Genomic DNA, 18,217 nt, shown 5'->3' on the forward strand with positions numbered 1-18,217 from the left:
AAGGAAGCCATTGGGGTTGGCTCTGATGTTCAGGGTCCCATCCCCAGCAGAGAGGGTGGGGGAGGAAGGAAGGCAATCCTCCAGGGCAGCAATGTGCGGTGGAAATTAAATGGATGCCTTGCGCTTAGTGTAGATGTTCTACTTCGACTGTTAGGAAGTCTTGTGCAGAGACCTGACTCTGGGGATCCCACAGGTCTGGTCAGGTGTTTGCCCCAATATCAAACAGAAAAGGTCATGATGCAAAGCAGGAAAGGAACTTTGACCAGTGCAGCTACATCAGGAAGACAAGGAAACCCTGCCCTTATGCTGTCTTCAGGTGCCGACAAGGACTTTGAGGTTTTATAGAAGGACAATCATAGGCATGTAAAGAAAGGGGAAAGTGTATGTAGGATTCAGTATTGTCTGTAGGACTTAGGCTTCAGGCATCTGTGGGTCTCATGTCTGAGAGCTCACACTCACATGTCCCTCTACTGCACAGACTAACCTCATTTTGTCTCTCAGGAGGAAGTCCCCCTCCAGTGTATTGTTTCCATGTCAAGGTTTCAGATGCACCAACATTTTCAAGCAAAGCCACAAGCCCTAGAAAGAACATACCCCCAGAAGCTGACCCAGGGTCTCAGCTTGGGAAGGCGAGTATTGGAGGCCCTGGGGTGGGGCGTGTCACCCTGCTCAACCATGGAGCAGTACCCCTGCCAGCGTTGCAGGCGCAGTTTCCCCAGCTCGACCCAGTACCCCCTTCTGCTCGGATAGAGCCCCCTACCTCCGTCTGCACCCCACCCCAGCGCTGCTCTCCAGGCCACCCAGAGAAGGCGCCAGGGGCTGGGTGTAGGTGATTCTGGGTCTCAGGACACCATAGCTTTATTCCCAGGGGCCGTCGCTAGACCCCTCCCTGGGCCTGAGTGGGGCCTGAGTTGCCGAGCGCCCCTTTGCTCTGGGGATCCCAAGGCTGTGGTTGGAGATGCTGCAGGATCTTGTCCCCGGACCAGGGTCCACAATCCACCCCAACCTCTGCTGGCATCTCCACCCAGATCCCGCCTGCCCTGGTGGCTAATTCCAATTAACCTGCAAACTCTGGCCTGGGCGGTGCCCTTGGGGACAGGTTCTCCTATCTGGCTGCCCAGTGAGTTTGCTGCTTCTGGAGATTTTTAACAAGGTGGGGCCTGAGTACAGTGGGGGGGGTCCTTTTTATATTCCCACTATTATACCAGATTCCTGGGACCCCATAGACCTCCAGGAGCCCAATCTGATGCAATCACACAGGAGTCTTTACTGCAAGCTCGAGCCTGGACTCACAACCGTTCTCAAGACAGCAGTCTCGGGAAGTGAGTCCTGATTTTTTGTTGAGATTTTATAGGTTTGGGGGGAGACACTCTACATGTCTCAACATCACACACAAAGACTTTCACACCATGGGGAAATCAAACAACCACCTTTAACATTGATGAGCACATTCCCTGGCGGGAACAAGTTGGGTAGGGGGGGATTGGTGAGTTCAAGAGGTGGGGCCAAGATGAGTTGCAAGAGTGTGCTGTGCCAAACTACATGGTTTCCTTACATGTTATGGAGCACTGAGACTACTGGGGGAGGGGGGGTCACCTGGCATTCCAGTTATATTCCCCTGTCTTCTGCTGATTGGTAGTTGCTAGTCGGTTGCTATGGGTTTCAGGGTCAAGGTGTAGGCCACAAAGAGGGTTTGGACTTTCCAGGAAGTAGCATTGCTGAGTCAGAGACACCAGGCACTGCAGATCTCTCCTGTTATTTATAGACAAACAACTCAGCACAGAGCTCGCTCCATGCCTAGGAATGCTCTGTGGATTTTCCAAGATCAAGAGTCACCCCTCCCTTGGACAGGTCCTGCTCTGAAGTAGAGGCTGTTTTTTTTAAAAAATGAAGTCACATCAGTTTCTCATCACCAAGAATCTTGGGATAGCATAACCCGCCTCAGAGAATCAGTGAGTGTTCAGCTCCACCAGGCTCCGCCTTTGGAATCTGTAGGGTGCTGGACTCCAGGCTCCATGGATGCACTCAGGGCTTGGGGTATGTGCATACTAAGCCAAGGGGACCGGAGGCCAAGAATCTTCTTACGGGAGACCTGTGTGATGGTGCTCTCAGCAGGACCCTGGTTCTTCTGCTGTGACAGATAATCTGTTTTCATTATTCCAAATCAGTTCTGTATTTTTACCAAAAAAAACTAGAGCTTCCTGTATTGCCAGGCTCCCCTAAATCCTTGGGGAGTAAGTATTGATTGCAAATGCATGCAGGAGGCTTACCCCTCTCAACTCAGAGTTGGAATCACAAGAGGGTGCTGGAGGTGGAGAAGAGGACTTTGTTTTAATTTGGAAATTTGAATATTCACGTTTCCATAGGCGCTGGACTTACAGATGGGGTTACATCCAGAAACCCCAAATACAGTACATTCAAAATGCATTTCACAAATCTCACCTGCGAACATCCTAGATTAACAGCCCAGTGCATTGTATGGGTTGTTTCCACTTCATTTTTATTTAACACAATTAATTTCTTTGTGTTTTGGGGTATTAGAGATTCAACTCAGTGTGCTAAACCACTGGGTCACACGCCCAGCCTTTTTCATATCTTACATAGAGACAAGGTTTTGCTGAGTTGCTCAGAGCCTCACTAAGTTGCTGAGACTGGCCTCCAAATTGCAATCTGCCTGCCACAGCCTCCCAAGTGGCTGGGATTACAGGCGTACACCACCACAGCAGACAAGACTATGATTATTGAGGAGACCTTGGGTCCTGGGAGCAGAGATGTCATAGAACCTCAGAGAGTAAGTATGTTGGGTGCTGCCAGGTAGACTATCAAATGTACTGAGCATGATCCTGGGTTACAAATGCTCTGGGGTCACAGGGAGCTGCTTCCCTGTGGAGAGGTATTTGAGGGAGGTTGCTTGAATAGGGGAAGGTGAGAAAGTTCAAAACATCACATAACAGAGAATACTGTTATCTAATAACAGTTAAATCCTAATGCAATAAAACATAAGCTCTACATTATGATTTCCAGCCTTAACCATCGTGAATTTGTTTCAACAATGGAAAGATATTTTTTCTTATGTAAAAATACATCAAATTGAGATCAATGGTCCAATTTCATTTTTATCCATTGAATCAGCTGAAAGTACCTTTCCAGAAGCCCATGTCACAATGTTTTCACTTGCTTCGCTTTTCTTATATTCCCTCCAAATCATGAAGTCTTCATTTCAGCAGCACTTACAATATCAAGAAATATGCTCTCCAAGAAAAAAAAAATCTGTTCCAACCCGTTGTCCCATTTGGTCAACTCACAGCTGAATGAAATTTGTGTTTACCTCAGACTACAAGTAAAAACAAAGTATAAATCACAGCCAGTCACAGATGACACAAACACAGTTCTAAATGGGGGCATGTTCCAGGGAGCATAATACATCCATGGAGCCCTGCAGTCTTCCCCTGGGTGGGCACAGGACAGGTCAACGGAGGTCCTTAAATCACACTATCACAGCAGATCAGAACCCAAGTTCTCTGCTGGACGCCCTCTCTCCTACTGGCAGGGTACCCAGGGTGTGGGCAGAGTATACCAGGGTTCCACAGGACAGGGGGAATTGTCCACCCTGTGGCACACACCAGGTTGACCCTGGGGCCCAGTGTACCAAGACTCCATAGCAGGAGGAGATGCCAATCGTGCAGCATACACCATGTTGACCTGTGCAGAGTGGGGTCTGGCAGGAGCCCATGAGCTAACAGAGGGTATGTTTCCTGGTGCCCAACAAGGCCATCAGGAAAGAGGAATGTGAGTGTGGGGGAACTGAGGGGACTCTGAGCTCAGGCAGTGCAGGGAAGAAGGCGACAGTGAAGAGCAGATCCAGGCACGACTGGGTGGTGGTGGCCCAGGAAGTTCATCAGACCCAGGAGTAAATGGGCATCCATGCAAGTGCCTCCTGCTCCACAGTCATTAATAGACCCCAGCAGAGCACAGCAAGAACACCCAGAAGTATATATCAACATGCAAAATCCTTTGCAGTACAGGGCAAGCACTGGAAAGCAGGTTCCTGGAAATTTATTGGCTGCAAGGTCAAGAGGGGTATTGCCTTCATGAAGGCTGACCACCTCCAGGGAGCTACACCCACTGTGGACTTCAAATGGGTCATGACTGCTGGTAAGGAAGCTCTAAAGTGTCTGGGGGCCTTGAAACTAGTGCTCCAGAATCCCATCAGAGACCCTGCTGTTACTGTTAAAAGAAAAATTCCTGGCTACCATGTGAAATCTTTTGCCAGTTGAGGCTCTATTAGTGATGTGGGGCAGCTGAGGCTGGATACTCAGGAAAATTCCAGGAGCAGACTTATTCACAGCAGGGCTTAGAAGGGTAGCAACTAAAATGTTGTGGACCTTGATGTTGTAATTTCATTATCTTTACACCTAGTGGGAGGGGGTGGAGGTTTGTTTATTTATAGGACTCTACAAAAAATTTTTTTTGGTTATTCAAAGAAAGTGAACTTTTAATCATTTTTGAGATTATTCAGAGGTCTTCCAAGCTTTGCCAGAAAAGAAGAATTAACATCATGAAATCTTCATTCAACATATATTGAGTTCTTGGCAAAACCTTTTCCTGATATTTGTTTTAAAGAAAATTATGGTGAGGGTCTCTGGAGAAGCTTACTTAAGATTCTTAGGTGCAGAAGGGGGCAACAATACATTAGGATATTCGACTGGGGCCCTCCTTACCTAGTTTTGATCACATGCTGTGTATGAAAAAAAATCATCACAGGACGTTCCCAGGGCTACTGAGGTTCCCTGAACACAGAGAGAAGTCCAGCCTGGGTTTTCCAGCATATTCCACCTAAATATTAATCATGGTGATAAAAGCTAAATTGGATGTCAGTGGTTAAAATTCCCCGCTGTCTCGGGCTGGGGAAGTGGCTCAAGCGGTAGCATGCTCACCTGGCATGCCTGTGGCCCGGGTTCCATCCTCAGCACCACATACAAACAAAGATGTTGTGTCTGCCAAAAACTAAAATATAAATATTAAAATTCTCTCTCTCTTCTCTCTCTTAAAAAAGAAATGTCAAAGGAGGTTAAACTCTATTGATGGTTGTTAACCATTCAATTGATAAAATTAAAATAAATAAATAAATAAAATTCCCTGCTGTTAAATGTTTTAGAAGAAAGGGACCAGGTGAAAACGTGGAGAAAAACCTGCAGAGCTGCATCTACCAAAGTGGTCCTCAGTGGGGTCCAGGCACACAGCAGCAGCAAACGCACCACCTGAGCTAGGGGAGGGCTCAGTGCTAGGGCACCTGTCTAGCAGGCACAAGGCAGGATTGGGTCCCTGGCACCAGGGAAAGAAAAGAAATAGAAAGGAACTCAATTAAGTACAGGGCAAAGTATATTTTGAGGAGATGCCTCTCCTAACAATACATACAAATTACAACTTTTATAATGCCCTTTAATGTGCCTACTTACAACACAACACATGAGACTTAGAAGAAACACGAGTGGCACAGTGGTGGTCCCAGAGTCATCAACAGGCCAATAAGGCACCAAGGAAAGGGAAGAGGCCAGTAGCAGGGCACAAAAGGGCACATCTCTATGGTCCCAGCTGCTAGGAGGCTGAGGCACGGTGACCACAAGTTTGAGGCCAGCGTCACCCCATCTCAAAAAATAACAATACAAGGGCTAGGGGGAAGCTCAGTGTGGAGCAATCCTGAGTGAAATCTGAAGGAAAGAAGGGAGCAAAGGAGGAACAAAGAGACATTTGGCCAATCTGCAAAGAATGCTGGAGTGCACAGGCCTCAACTCACATGCACAATGTGTAAGCAAACTTTAGAAAGACACAAAAGAATAAGTTAAGAAGATATGAAGTCATAATTTTTGAGAAAAAATAGTGGGCAGCAATGTTGTGAGAAAAGTCAAAGAAATCAATAGTTGCATGACACAGTGAGGATGAAAGAACTGCACTAGGGAGGGTATGTAGAGAAAAGGGCGATTTGATCCTGTACATGCGTGTGCACTTGGGTATGAGTGTGCATGTGTGGATGGCATAACTCAGCCCTCTCAGGTGTTTGCTTTTGTAGTGTCATTTGGTGCTTTAGATAACACTCACATGAGCACCAGGCCACATTCCATTGTTTCAGTGACTCTGCAAAGTTGATTATCTGATGTCTGGTGCACAGAGGGAAATATAAAATCATTTGTTAAAAAAAAATCTGTAATAGTCTTAGTGATTACTTGCATTTCATTTTATCATAAGATCTTAAAAGAAATGAAAAGGTTTCTTCCCTTAAATACTAAAGCAGTTCTCCCACCCTGTTTGCAATAGAAATTATCTAAAATAAACTTTTTCCAAGTAGACTTCAGTTTAGTCCAAGTGGAAATATAAAAATTTGGAGTATAAGGTGTGAGTTAATGTCCTTGTGATGCTCAGAATCATTCTAGAGTCTTAGAGCCTGAAGGGCATTAGTTACATGAACACATTAAAAAGTAATTCTTGCGTCTATATCAACTAAGACTTGGAAACTCTACAGAAAGAAGGTACACAATGATTTACATCAAAGTTTCAAGAAACATCCAGGATCCAGGCATGATAGCATGTCTGTAATCCCAGTGGCTATAGAATGAGAATCCCAAGTTCAAATCCAGCCTCACCAACATACTGAGGCCCTTTAGAAAAACTTAAAAAACACTTCAATCAAAATTTTAAAAATAAATAAATAAAAATGGGTCCGGATGGGATCAGGGCTTATGCACTTTAGATATGATGATGATGGTGGTGGTAGTGGTGGTGGTGGTGATGATGATGATGATGATGGTGATGATGACAATTAAAATATGAATGCTTATTTTCTCTTGCCCTCAATTGTATGACCCTGGTAATTATATTGTAAACCTCTCACAATTTTTATTTTGCCAAAAAATACATAAAAGTCATAAAAATGGACAATAAAAGAGAAAATGAACTCAAGGGAAGAAGAGAGATGAAAACTCTAAAAAAAAATTAAAATGCTGCAAATACAGGTTAATACATTTTAAATACAAAGCTTGTGTACTATTCTATATCATACTTTTTTGTACAAAATCATACTACACACTAGATTTTGCCAACTCATACACAGTAAATATAGGATTATGTCATCATATGGGAGAGTTGACAACAGATGGAAAAAATATATAGAGAAAAATGAAATCTAACAGGAAGAGATATTTAACTGGGAGAAACATGTTGCTTTCACATCTTCATGCTGACACAATCCCTACATCCACTCCAGGGTGCATTCTCATTACCTCTGAATAGACAAAAAATAAATGAAGTCACACACCCTTTTTACTCACCTGCAGTGGTTTTCTCAAAAAAAGAAGCTTCTTGCTGAAGAGGTTGTATAACTGTAACTTCACTGGAAAAGCAGGCTGAGGCAGGGGATTACAAGTTCAACATCAACCTCAGCAACATAGTACGGACCTAAGCAATTCAGTGAGACCATGGCTAAATATTTGAAAAAAAAATAAAAAGAACTAGAATGTGGCTCAGTGATCAATTGTTTCTGGGTTGAATCCCTGGGAACCCAAAAAAAAAGTAAAAGAAATTAAAATAAAAAATTCTCTCAAGTCTAAATAAATATAAATGGATCTGAAACAACTGAAGGTCTCACCACGTTTTTATATACAAGGCTTTTCTCCAGAGTGAGTTCTTCCATAATGTTCAAAAACAACATGGAAAAGTGAAAGTGTCATCACATTGTTTAAAGAACAGAAGGGTTATCCCTGATGTGAATCCCTTTATGTCTTTGAAGGAAACCATGAAAGCTGAATACTGCCCCACACGGCTTTTCCACAGGATTTTCCACAGTATGAGTCCTTTCATACAAGGGAACAAAACTGAAACACTTGAACACTTACTTGCACATGATTTATTCATTTTGGCATGAATCTTTCCAGAAGAGTCTTCCCACACCTTCTAAAAAACTGGGAAATTAGAAGACTTCCCACATTAATCACATTCTCAGGGTTTCTCTCTGTATTGTCATATATGAGAAGGAAAGCAGACTGGGATGGGAAGCTGACAGAATGTACCTAATCTTCCTCATTCTGAGGGTTTGTTTTCCAGTGTGAGTGAAATGACTTTGAAGGCAACAGGAAAAATGGAATTTTCCAAAGTCTTCACATTTAATGCTTTATTCAGTTGGATCTAGTAGTGTTTGCCTTTAATCCCAGAGACTCGGGGTCTGAGGCAGAAGGATCACAAATGTGAAGCCAAACTTAGCACCTAAGCAAGGCCCTAAGGAACTCAGCAAGTCCCTGTCTCGAAATAAAAAGGAAAGACGTTGTGGCTCAGTGATAGATGACCCCCAAACTAAATCCCCAGTACTAAAGATAGATAGATTGATTGATTGATTTGGATATGTGAGCACTTTTTTCACTTTGACAAGAAATACTGATTTCCCACATTTCACATTCAAAGAATTTTTCTACAGAAAACTTACTACATGTTAAAGAGTGAAACCTTATTAACAGAAGACTTTGCCAATTGTTTTCATGAGTACGATTTCTTTTCACTATGGGTTCCTTCATGTAAGTGAAGCTGAGCAGAAGTAACAAAGGCTTTTTCACATTGTTTACAACCATAGAGCTTCTCTCCGATATGTATTCTTCCATGTCTTTGAAGGTCACTGGAACTAGCAAAGGCTTTGAAACACCGCTTACACTCATAGGGCTTCTCCCCAGTATGCATTCTTCTATGTTTGCAAAGGCTACTGTGTGCAGCAAAGGCTTTGCCACACTGCTTACATGCATAAGGCTTCTCTCCAGTATGAATTCTTTCATGCAAGTGAAGCTCAGAGGAACGAGCAAAAGCTTTGCCACAGTGCTTACATGCGTAAGGCTTCTCTGCAGTATGAATTGTTTTATGTGAGTAAAGGCCAGAGAATTGAATGAAGGCTTTTCCACACTGCTTACATTCATAGGGTTTCTCCCCAGTATGTGTTCTTCTATGTGTCTGAAGGCTAATGGACCTAGCAAAGGCTTTGCCACACTGCTTACATGGATAAGGCTTCTCTCCACTATGAACTGTTTTATGTGAGTGAAGGCCAGAGGAATTAGTGAAGGCTTTGCCACACTGCTTACACTCATAGGGCTTCTCTCCAGTATGCGTTCTTCCATGAATCTGAAGGGAAGTTGATGCAGCAAAGGCTTTGCCACACTGCTTACATTCATAGGGCTTCTCTCCAGTATGCGTTCTTCCATGAATCTGAAGGTAACTGGATGTAGAAAAGGCTTTGCCACACTGCTTACATTCATAGGGCTTCTCTCCATTGTGAGTTTTTTCATGTGAGTAAAGGTTACTGGATGTAGCAAAGGCTTTGCCACACTGCTTACACTCATAGGGTTTCTCTCCAGTATGTGTTCTTTCATGTCTCTGAAGTTCACTGGAACTTGAAAAAAGTTTTCCACACTGTTTACATTTAAATGACTTCTCTCCAGGATGTGTTCTTCTATGTCTTTGAAGGTCAGTAGAACTAGCAAAGGCTTTTCCACACTGCTTACATTCATAGGGCTTCTCTCCAGTATGTGTTCTTCCATGTATTTGAAGGTAACTGGATGTAGAAAAGGACTTTCCACACTGCTTACATTCATAGGGCTTCTCTCCAGTGTGCATTCTCTGATGTATTCTAAGTAAACTGGGATAAGCAAAGTCTTTCCCACATACCTTACATCTGAAACGTGCATTCCCCATGCGTGTGATCTTGTGCCTTTGAAGACTTGTGTGTGAAACAAAGGTTTCACAATCTTGTTTACATTCATAGAATCTCTCTCCATGAGTTCTTTCATGTCTTCTAAATAAAGAAGGGAAATGAAAGGCTTTTCCACATACCTCACATTGAAAAGGTTTACCTCCACTGTGTGTTCTCATGTGTCTTTGAACACGTGTGGAAGAAGATGAGGCTTCAGCACATTGTTGATATTCATAGGGTTGCCACCCAGTATGAGTATCTTCATGCCTTTGAATGTCACTAGAACGACTGAAGACTTTCCCACGTACTGTACTTTCATAGGGTCCATCTCCAGTTTGTATTAACATTTGTGTGTGAACATTTTTTAGAAAAGCCAGGGATTGCCTATATTGTTTAAATTCACGAGGCTTCTCTTCACATTCTTCGTGTCCAGAGTGAGATGTGATGTGCCTATGAAGTAATGAAGGGCATATGAAGTCTTTGGCACACATATAATAACCACATGGATTTACTCTATTAAAATTTTTCTTTGTCCAGGTAAGAACTGGAATCTCATTGAAACTTTCCCCACACTATCTTCTTGGCCATTGAAGTTTACCACCACATGGCTTCTTTGAAGAATGACCAGCACATTATCAATGCTTGATTCATTCATGATTTTATACTTATTTATAGGACCTAGGCTTACATTCCTACCAACATCAGGTAAAGGCTAGGTTTCCTGATGGGTTAAAATTGCCTGAAAATCAAGAGATTGAAAGGAAACAATCCTTTGCTATGCAGCTTCCCTATGGTGATTATCCAAATAGTGATATTCACATGCAATATCATATACTTTTGGCATGCCAAGTACTTTGAGAAGACTGAATATCTGTTACAGCTTAGTATATATTTCTGGGAAAAAATATTATAAGAATAAATACTTCTCAAATTGTGCATACTTCTTGGGTTGGTCTGTTTTAAAAATTATATGACATTCTCAGATTCCCTCAAGTATTTCTCTTGTGAGCACAATTACCTTAGAATGCTCTCAAAATTTTTGATCTCATCTTCAATGTTCTTTTCATTCCATTTGTTTCCTAAAATGAGAAACCAGAACAATCTTTAAGAATTTTTAGGAGACAGAATGGTTTGTCAAATTGTAGGTGCCTTTTATGCTGCAATAATTCAATAACTGATAACCTTTTTATGTTCTAAATAAATGACCAAAATAAACATGAGTTCTCTAGTAGATTAATTTTAAAAAATCATTATTACCTATAGAAGCCAGGTTTCTGAGGACTTCCAGCATCACATCTCTGTAAAGGTTCCTCTGGGAAGGATCCAGCAATGCCCACTCCTCCTGGGTGAAGTTCACAGCCACATCCTCAAAGGTCACTGAGATCTAAAATATCCCACAAATGTTAACTGGAGGTCAGGAGAGATTGACAGCAGAAGAAATATGTACTCAACAAGCTTGATGTTCACACGATTCTCTGAATTTCTGATTAATTCCATGATTTGGTCCAACAAAGCTTTTCTGCACTCAATTCCTCACAAACATTTCAACACTAGAATTGAGCCACTCAGAAGACAAGCAACTAAGTGTTTACTCCCTTCCATTGGTGAGTACACAGGAAGTAAGACAGTATCATGAGTCACTTTGTTGGTTACACCTCTATTACATGTCCTAACAGCCTTCTCTGCAGTGGAGACCTAATATTAGAATCCCCAATAATACTTACCCTTAGGAAAGAAAGCTGAGTATGAAATTGTTGCAATCATAGAACTCAGCAATTTAGAGAGATTCTGCCAACCACAGTGGGTCACTGTGCCTACACAGTTAATATAGACAACACGGCATTCACTGATCTCTTGATTCTTTCTGAAAGTCTATTGTTCCTTCTTTAAGGAAATGCCTAGAACAGTCCCCACCCATGACTTCTGAGCATGGATCACAAAGAAGATTCCCCTACAGACAGCATACAGACAAATTGACACTTGGGTTGCCACAATTTGTGAACTGGGGATTGTGTTCATCTTGTGGGATTACACGAAGAGAACAACTAGATATTTGGAGGTGCATTTCTCCATAACAAAATTAATAAAATAGAAAACATGCACAATGATTAAAAAACACAAAAACTTAATGATTTCTCAAGGTTACTGTCAAAGCAGAATGAGGTAAGTGGAAATATGGAACATGTCTTAGTTATAACTCAATGACCCAAAGATGTCACCTTGCCCAAACAACAACACTGCAAGGTTTTATAAGTCTCAAAACATTTTTCTTAATGAACAGCAGACACGAATTTCTAAATCTCATAGCAACAGTGAATGTGCAAGGATTGTCAATAACCTACTGAAAAGCAGAAAAATAACAGACGTGAGATTGACCATGCCTGAGTAAGATAAGACTCCAGAATCCCTGGGATAAATTATTTTTCTATTCATTTATTCATTTATTTATATTTTGTACCAAGGATTGAACCAAAGGGTGCATAACAAATAAGCCCTCATTCACTGCCCTATTTTATTTTTAATTATTTCTATTTTTGAGAGAATTTCTCTAAGTCGTTCAGTGCCTAACTTGATGAACCTTCCTTTGAAGTTGTGATCCTCCTGCCTATGAGTCCTGAACTGCTGGGATTAAAAGGATGTGGGGGCCCTAGGCTGAATTTTCAAGTAACTGTCTTGAATTGTTAGTAGCATGCACCTGAAAAAAAAAGTCAAAATACATCAGGCAGAGACATACAAAAGTCCCCAGGACAGAGAAGAATAAACTGCTACACTGGGAGACCTCACCACAACACTGCTGGGTCTGTGATCACGTAGCAGAGCAACAGACAGGAGGGATTCCCTGGCCATTAATCAAAGTAAAACACAGCCATCTCAGGATCACAGTACCACCACCCAGAACAGGCCACATCCTGAGCCATGAGCCTCACCTCAACAAGTGTGCAATGCCAGTGAAATCCCAAGGAGGCTCAAAGAACATGGGAGTTAAAGCAGAAATCAGATCAGAAGCAGCTGGAAAACCTTTAAGCAATTGGAGATGCAACACAGAGCTCTAAACAAACACAGGAAGAAGAGGTGACTTTAGGGCAAATGTGACCATGTTGAGAAAAATGAAATATAAAAGTCCAACATGAAAAACCAGCACAGATGGTGCACTGGGGGTCTCTACAGCATCCAAAGCACATTCCAGAAAAGAAGAGATGAAAGCAATCATTGACCCTTGTACTTAAGGAGAGGAAAAAGGAGCAAGGTAACTATTCATTAAGCACAGGCGGGTAAGAGGGGGTGTTGGTGAAACCACAATCAATAAATCAGCAGGGGCTGGAGCTGGGGCTAAGCTGTAGCTCACTCTCCTTGCATGTGTGAGGCAGTGGGTTTCATTCTCAGCACCACATATAAGTAAATAAAGATCTATGAACAATTTTGAAAAATTAAGAAAAAAACAATTATTTAAAAAAGAAATCAGCAGTCAGCAAAACCAAGTTCTGCATGAACATCACCATCTCTGACAAACTAATATGTGGCTAAGGAAACAGAGGACAGGAGTGAGGTTATGGCTCAGTGTAGAGAGCTTGCCTACCACCAGTGAGACACTGGGTTGAATCCATACCAGCACATCAAAGTAAATAAATAGAAGAAAGGTATGAGAAATACAATAACATTCAACAAATAAGAAATCCAAAGACACAGAAACTACCCATTAGAGTTAAAATGGCCACCATTACCATCCATGGGCTCTTCAACAATATCATGAACATGCACTTGACACAAATCTGATAACTTAGAGGAAGTGGCCCAATAATTTAGAGAGACCATCTCCTACAACATACACAGAAGGACAAATACACAAAACAGATGAGCCTGTGCCTAATAAAGAAACTGACTCAATAACTCATTACCATCAAAAAAGTGAAATGTAGGACATCCTCACACCTGGGCATGCTCACTGAAATACTCCATGATCACTCTCCCATGAGACCTAGACCATGACTCCAGCCTATGAGGCTTTTCAGATTTGCACAGCACTGCACTGCGGTGGCTGGTCCTTATGCGCTGGGAGAGTTTTTGCACCTCCACACTGTGAGAGAATGCAAGGGTCAGGAATCACTGGTGACCTGGCCTCTCACCACCAGCATCCACAGGCTGACTGTCCACCTGTCTCCAAGGATGGGAACAAGGCTTGGGGAAAACAAGGTCCCAAGAAGTTAGCTGTCTAGATGAGACTTGTTCCAGGACATTCCTTTGCCACAAAACCTCAGTTTATCCCCCAAGAGGCTGTACCTCACAACTTAGGCTGTCCTCTAAGAGGAGCTGACCCAGGGCCTAAAGTTCCTTGAACCATGCAGGGCACAGGACAGCTGTGGGCACATGGTGGCAACCCAGGAAAGGATAGTGGCTGAGAACATAGGACTCTCTGAGGTATCAAAAGAAAACCAGCCTGAGAAATCTGATATGCCGTCTATACCTAAGAAAGATAAAGAGAGAAGCACAGGATTTTCCCAGGTGTGAACTGAAGTTCTCTATGAACTTGCTCTATATCAATGAACCTTCAGACCACGTGACTTTGCCATGAGGATACTAAAACGGGGTCCTGGATGGATACCAAAAATTCTCATCTGATATCTTAAGCCCTTTCATAGCCAATTACCTTAATCTCTATATTAATCCCAAATTCTCAAAAAAAATGCACTTCTCAGAATATATTACCAACCTTACCTGACATATCACCACCATCCTCCAAAACTAATAATGTACTTAACAGACCTACAGAAGAAACTCCCCCCCTTTTTTTTTCTGTAGCCACTCATCTGATGATCCTACCAATGCAATTGGTTAATGTATTCATGCATAACTTTCTTTTACAAATGACCTTGTCAGCCAAGCACAGTGGGGCACAACTGTAACCCCAGCATCTTGACTAGGTCAGGAGAACAGCTAAATTCAAAGCCAGCCTCAGCAACTTGGTGAGGCCCTAAGAAACTTAGTGACATCATGTCTGAAAATAAAATATAAAAAGAGCTGCAGATCTGGCTCGGTGCTTAAGTACCCCTGGGGTCAATCCCTGGTATTTTAAAAAAATGTAATCTCTTCCTGGTTAAAACACATACATCATTCAGGATAAGTTGAATCCACATTCCTGAGTATGGTCATTAGTATTTGGGTCAAAATAAACTATTTTCCTCAGGTATGGTGGCCAGTGCCTTTAATTCCACCACCTAGAGAAGCTGAGGCAGGAGGATCACAAGTTCCAGGCGAGGCAGGACAACATGGCCAGATCCACTTTGAAAACAAAATTTAATAGGGCTGGAGATGAAGGGCAAGAGAATAAATCAGACATTTTATCCTATTTGCATATGTGACTACATGACCAGTGTGAATGGACACTAGGTACAACCAGGAAAAGGAGAAGTTACACTCTATTTACATATAATGTGTCAAAATGCATTTTACTGTCATGTATAAGTAATGGAAACAAAGTAAAATAAATAAATAACTTCTGCCAAAAACAAACAAACAAACACACAAACAACAAACAAAAAAGGGCTGTGGATGTAAACCAAGATTCAATATCCCTAGTACCAATAACCGACTGCCTTATTTCATTTAAAGTAGCTATTTTATCCAAACACAGGATGTGTCAAGTGACTATTCTTTTCCCTCAAGGATGATATTCAGAAACAGAAAACAAAAGTGTTATTCTCGCCAGGGACAGTGGCACAGGCCTGTAATTCCAGGGACTCAGGAGGCTGAGGCAAGAGAATCCCAAGTTGGAGGACTAGGCTGGGAATGTGGCTCAAGTGGTAGTGCACTCTCCTGGCATGCATGCGGCCTGGTTGGCTCCTCAGCACCACATACAAATAAAGATGTGTCTGCCCAAAACTAAAAAAAATAAATATTAAAATTTCTCTCTCTCATAAAAAAAAAAAAAAAAGAAGTTGGAGGGCAGTGTCCCAAGCAACTGGGATACTATCTCATTTTTTTTTTTTTTAAATTGGGGTGGGGGGTATGCCTGAGCATTTCACTGATAAAGCTTCTCTAGTTTTGAACTGCAATACAAAAACAAAATATTGTTTGAAAGATATCAGTAGAGAAAAAGTGAAAAGTAATAGGCTGTGTCCATTTGAAACACAGGAGGAAGACCAGATATTTATGACGGGAAGTGGAAAAGATGGGGCATTTTAGAACACAGGAGGGAACTGCAATTTGAGAGACCTACAGCAGCTTTTGGAGGAACTAAACTGGGGGAAGGAAAGTGGATTTGGGATCCTGCTTCCTACACGTTTGGAAGAGTGGGGGCAGGCCACCAGCAGGGAGGGGAGGGGAAGCTGGGGACAACAGCCGCCCATTCAACAATGGAAGCCAAGGGACAGGACCCAGGGCCACCTCCAGAGGAGACTCCGCCAGGCTCTGCAGCCTGTTTGTGGGGGCCCCAAGGCAGGTGCTGACCATGTCCCTTCAGCCCTGGACACAAACTCACCATTTTTGTCTTTCTAGGGGACCTGGCGTTCTCTCGAGGACCTCAAGGCAGCCGAGATCAAGGGGAACACAGCCTGCTCAGAATCGCTCAGGCCTTTTGGGCAGAGCACGTGGGAAGGAGCAGAGTTGGTGAGAAAGAAAACCCCCGCGAGATTTCCAAAGCCCGCCCTTCCCCTCTGTCCAGGAACCTGATTGGACAGTTCCACCCCAGCATCCCTAATGGGGCGCCTCCAATCAGGACTCTGCATTGTGACTGACAGCTAAGGTTATCCAATCACTAACCAAAATTGCCTAGAGTGGCAGATCCTTGGCCCCAGCCCTTTTCAGGTGGAGCTTCTTTCCTGGGCTGGGAACTAATCCAGGTGGGAAGCCTTTGCTTGAACTTGGTACAAAGGGTAACACCTGGGATTGAGCTCTGGCTGAGGGAGACTGCTTTCCCAGCATGGGTGATGCCCTGGGTTTTAACCTCACCACAGGAGCAAACAAACAAAAAAACCCCAACAATTAAAAAAATCAACAAAAAAAAAAAAGTTACTTAAGGAGTCTAAGGCAGGAGGAGCCCAAGGTCAGGTGAGCATTTACAAATGTTAATGCTGTTTACCATGAGGAGTCCTTGCTTTCCTGAATCTTGCAGTATAACACCAGAGAAGCAGATGGAGAGTGGAAAGTGGAAGGTTTAATAAGAGAAAGCACAAAAGACTCCCCCCACCCCAGGAAGAAGGGGACCCAAAACGCAGAATCCCTGGAAGGGGGAGGTCTTCTCCCTCTTAAACCTAAGGTCATCTTTTGTCCTCCCACATTCCTGTCCTTTGTTTCCCTTTATGGTGCACATGGTAGGGGATATGGGTGGGAAGGACAGAGGGTGGGGAACTGGTGGACTGGTGGGGCGTGGAGCAGAAACCTGGGCAGGAACAGCCCTGGGTGGTTTGATTAGCATCTCCGTTTTACAGGGAGCTACTTCATTAACCGTATTTGGGACCTGCCCAAGGCCATGGGGACATGAAAACTTACTCCTCAGGTGAGGTTTTTGTTTGTTTGTTTGTTTGTTTTTTGTTTCCCAGGCTCAGGTAAGATTCCATTTTTTTTTAAAGAGAGAGGAGGGAGAGAGAGAGAGAGAGAGAGAGAGAGAATTTTTAATATTTATTCTTTAGTTTTCCGCGGACACAACATCTTTGTTGGTATGTGGTGCTGAGGATTGAACCGGGGCCGCAAGCATGCCAGGCAAGCGCACTACCACTTGAGCCACATCCCCAGCCCCCATTTTTTTTTAATTGAACCTTATATTAGACTCCATTTACCTAGATACACAAACTACTATCTATCTTTCAATCTGGCTTCAAAAACAGGGAGATCCTAACTGAAAATAAAGTAAAGAGAGTTGGGGATCTAGCTCAGAGGTTGAGCCCCGCAGGGATTATCCCACAGAACCTCAAAGACCTTTATACACATATAATATCAGCTGGTGTGACCTCAGGCAACTTATCAAGACATAATCTCAAAAGTTTTAAAACAATATTTAAAGATATCACATATATCACACATGTATGATATCTGAAAATAAAAACAGTTGCAGTAATTCTCATCACCTTCTTCTACCACTGATCTTTTGAGGAGATAGCATGAGCTAAGAAAGGAAGCAATTGTGTTGGTGATTTCACTCAGTGTTCTCTCCCCAGCGGAAAGGGGGAAAACAGGGGAGGGGAGGCAATCCTCTTAGGCAGCAATATGGGCTGGAAATAAAATGGATGCCTTGTGCTTAATGTCTATGTTCTACATTCCACTATTAGGGGGGTTCTAGGAAGCGACCTCACTCTGGTGACCCCACACATCAGGTCTTCTGTTTACCCCAAAACCAAACAGAAAAGGTCATGATGCAAAGAAGGAAAGGAACTTTGATCAGTGAAGCTACACCAGCAAGACAAGGGCACCATGTCCTTAGCCCTGTCTTCAGGGGCTGTTATAGAAAGGCTAATTGAAAAGCCAGCCTCTACTTCAGAGCAAAGCCTGCCCAAGGAAGAGTGC

The 18,217-nt window shown here is 42.9% G+C and overlaps 1 protein-coding gene across 1 annotated transcript; it reads right to left on the reverse strand.

Moving 5' to 3' along the window:
• Positions 1–8,559: 8,559 nt before the first annotated feature.
• On the reverse strand, positions 8,560–17,295 carry LOC144364762 (uncharacterized). The gene is given in 5 exon segments (XM_078035355.1): positions 8,560–8,727; positions 8,730–10,171; positions 10,740–10,800; positions 10,979–11,105; positions 16,197–17,295. Coding segments are annotated over 5 exon segments (1,665 nt in total). The 5' UTR covers positions 16,200–17,295; the 3' UTR covers positions 8,560–8,695.
• Between the last annotated feature and the right edge of the window lie 922 nt (positions 17,296–18,217).

This window comes from Ictidomys tridecemlineatus, chromosome Y, assembly GCF_052094955.1.
Source record: "Ictidomys tridecemlineatus isolate mIctTri1 chromosome Y, mIctTri1.hap1, whole genome shotgun sequence".
Classification (NCBI taxonomy): domain Eukaryota; kingdom Metazoa; phylum Chordata; class Mammalia; order Rodentia; family Sciuridae; genus Ictidomys; species Ictidomys tridecemlineatus.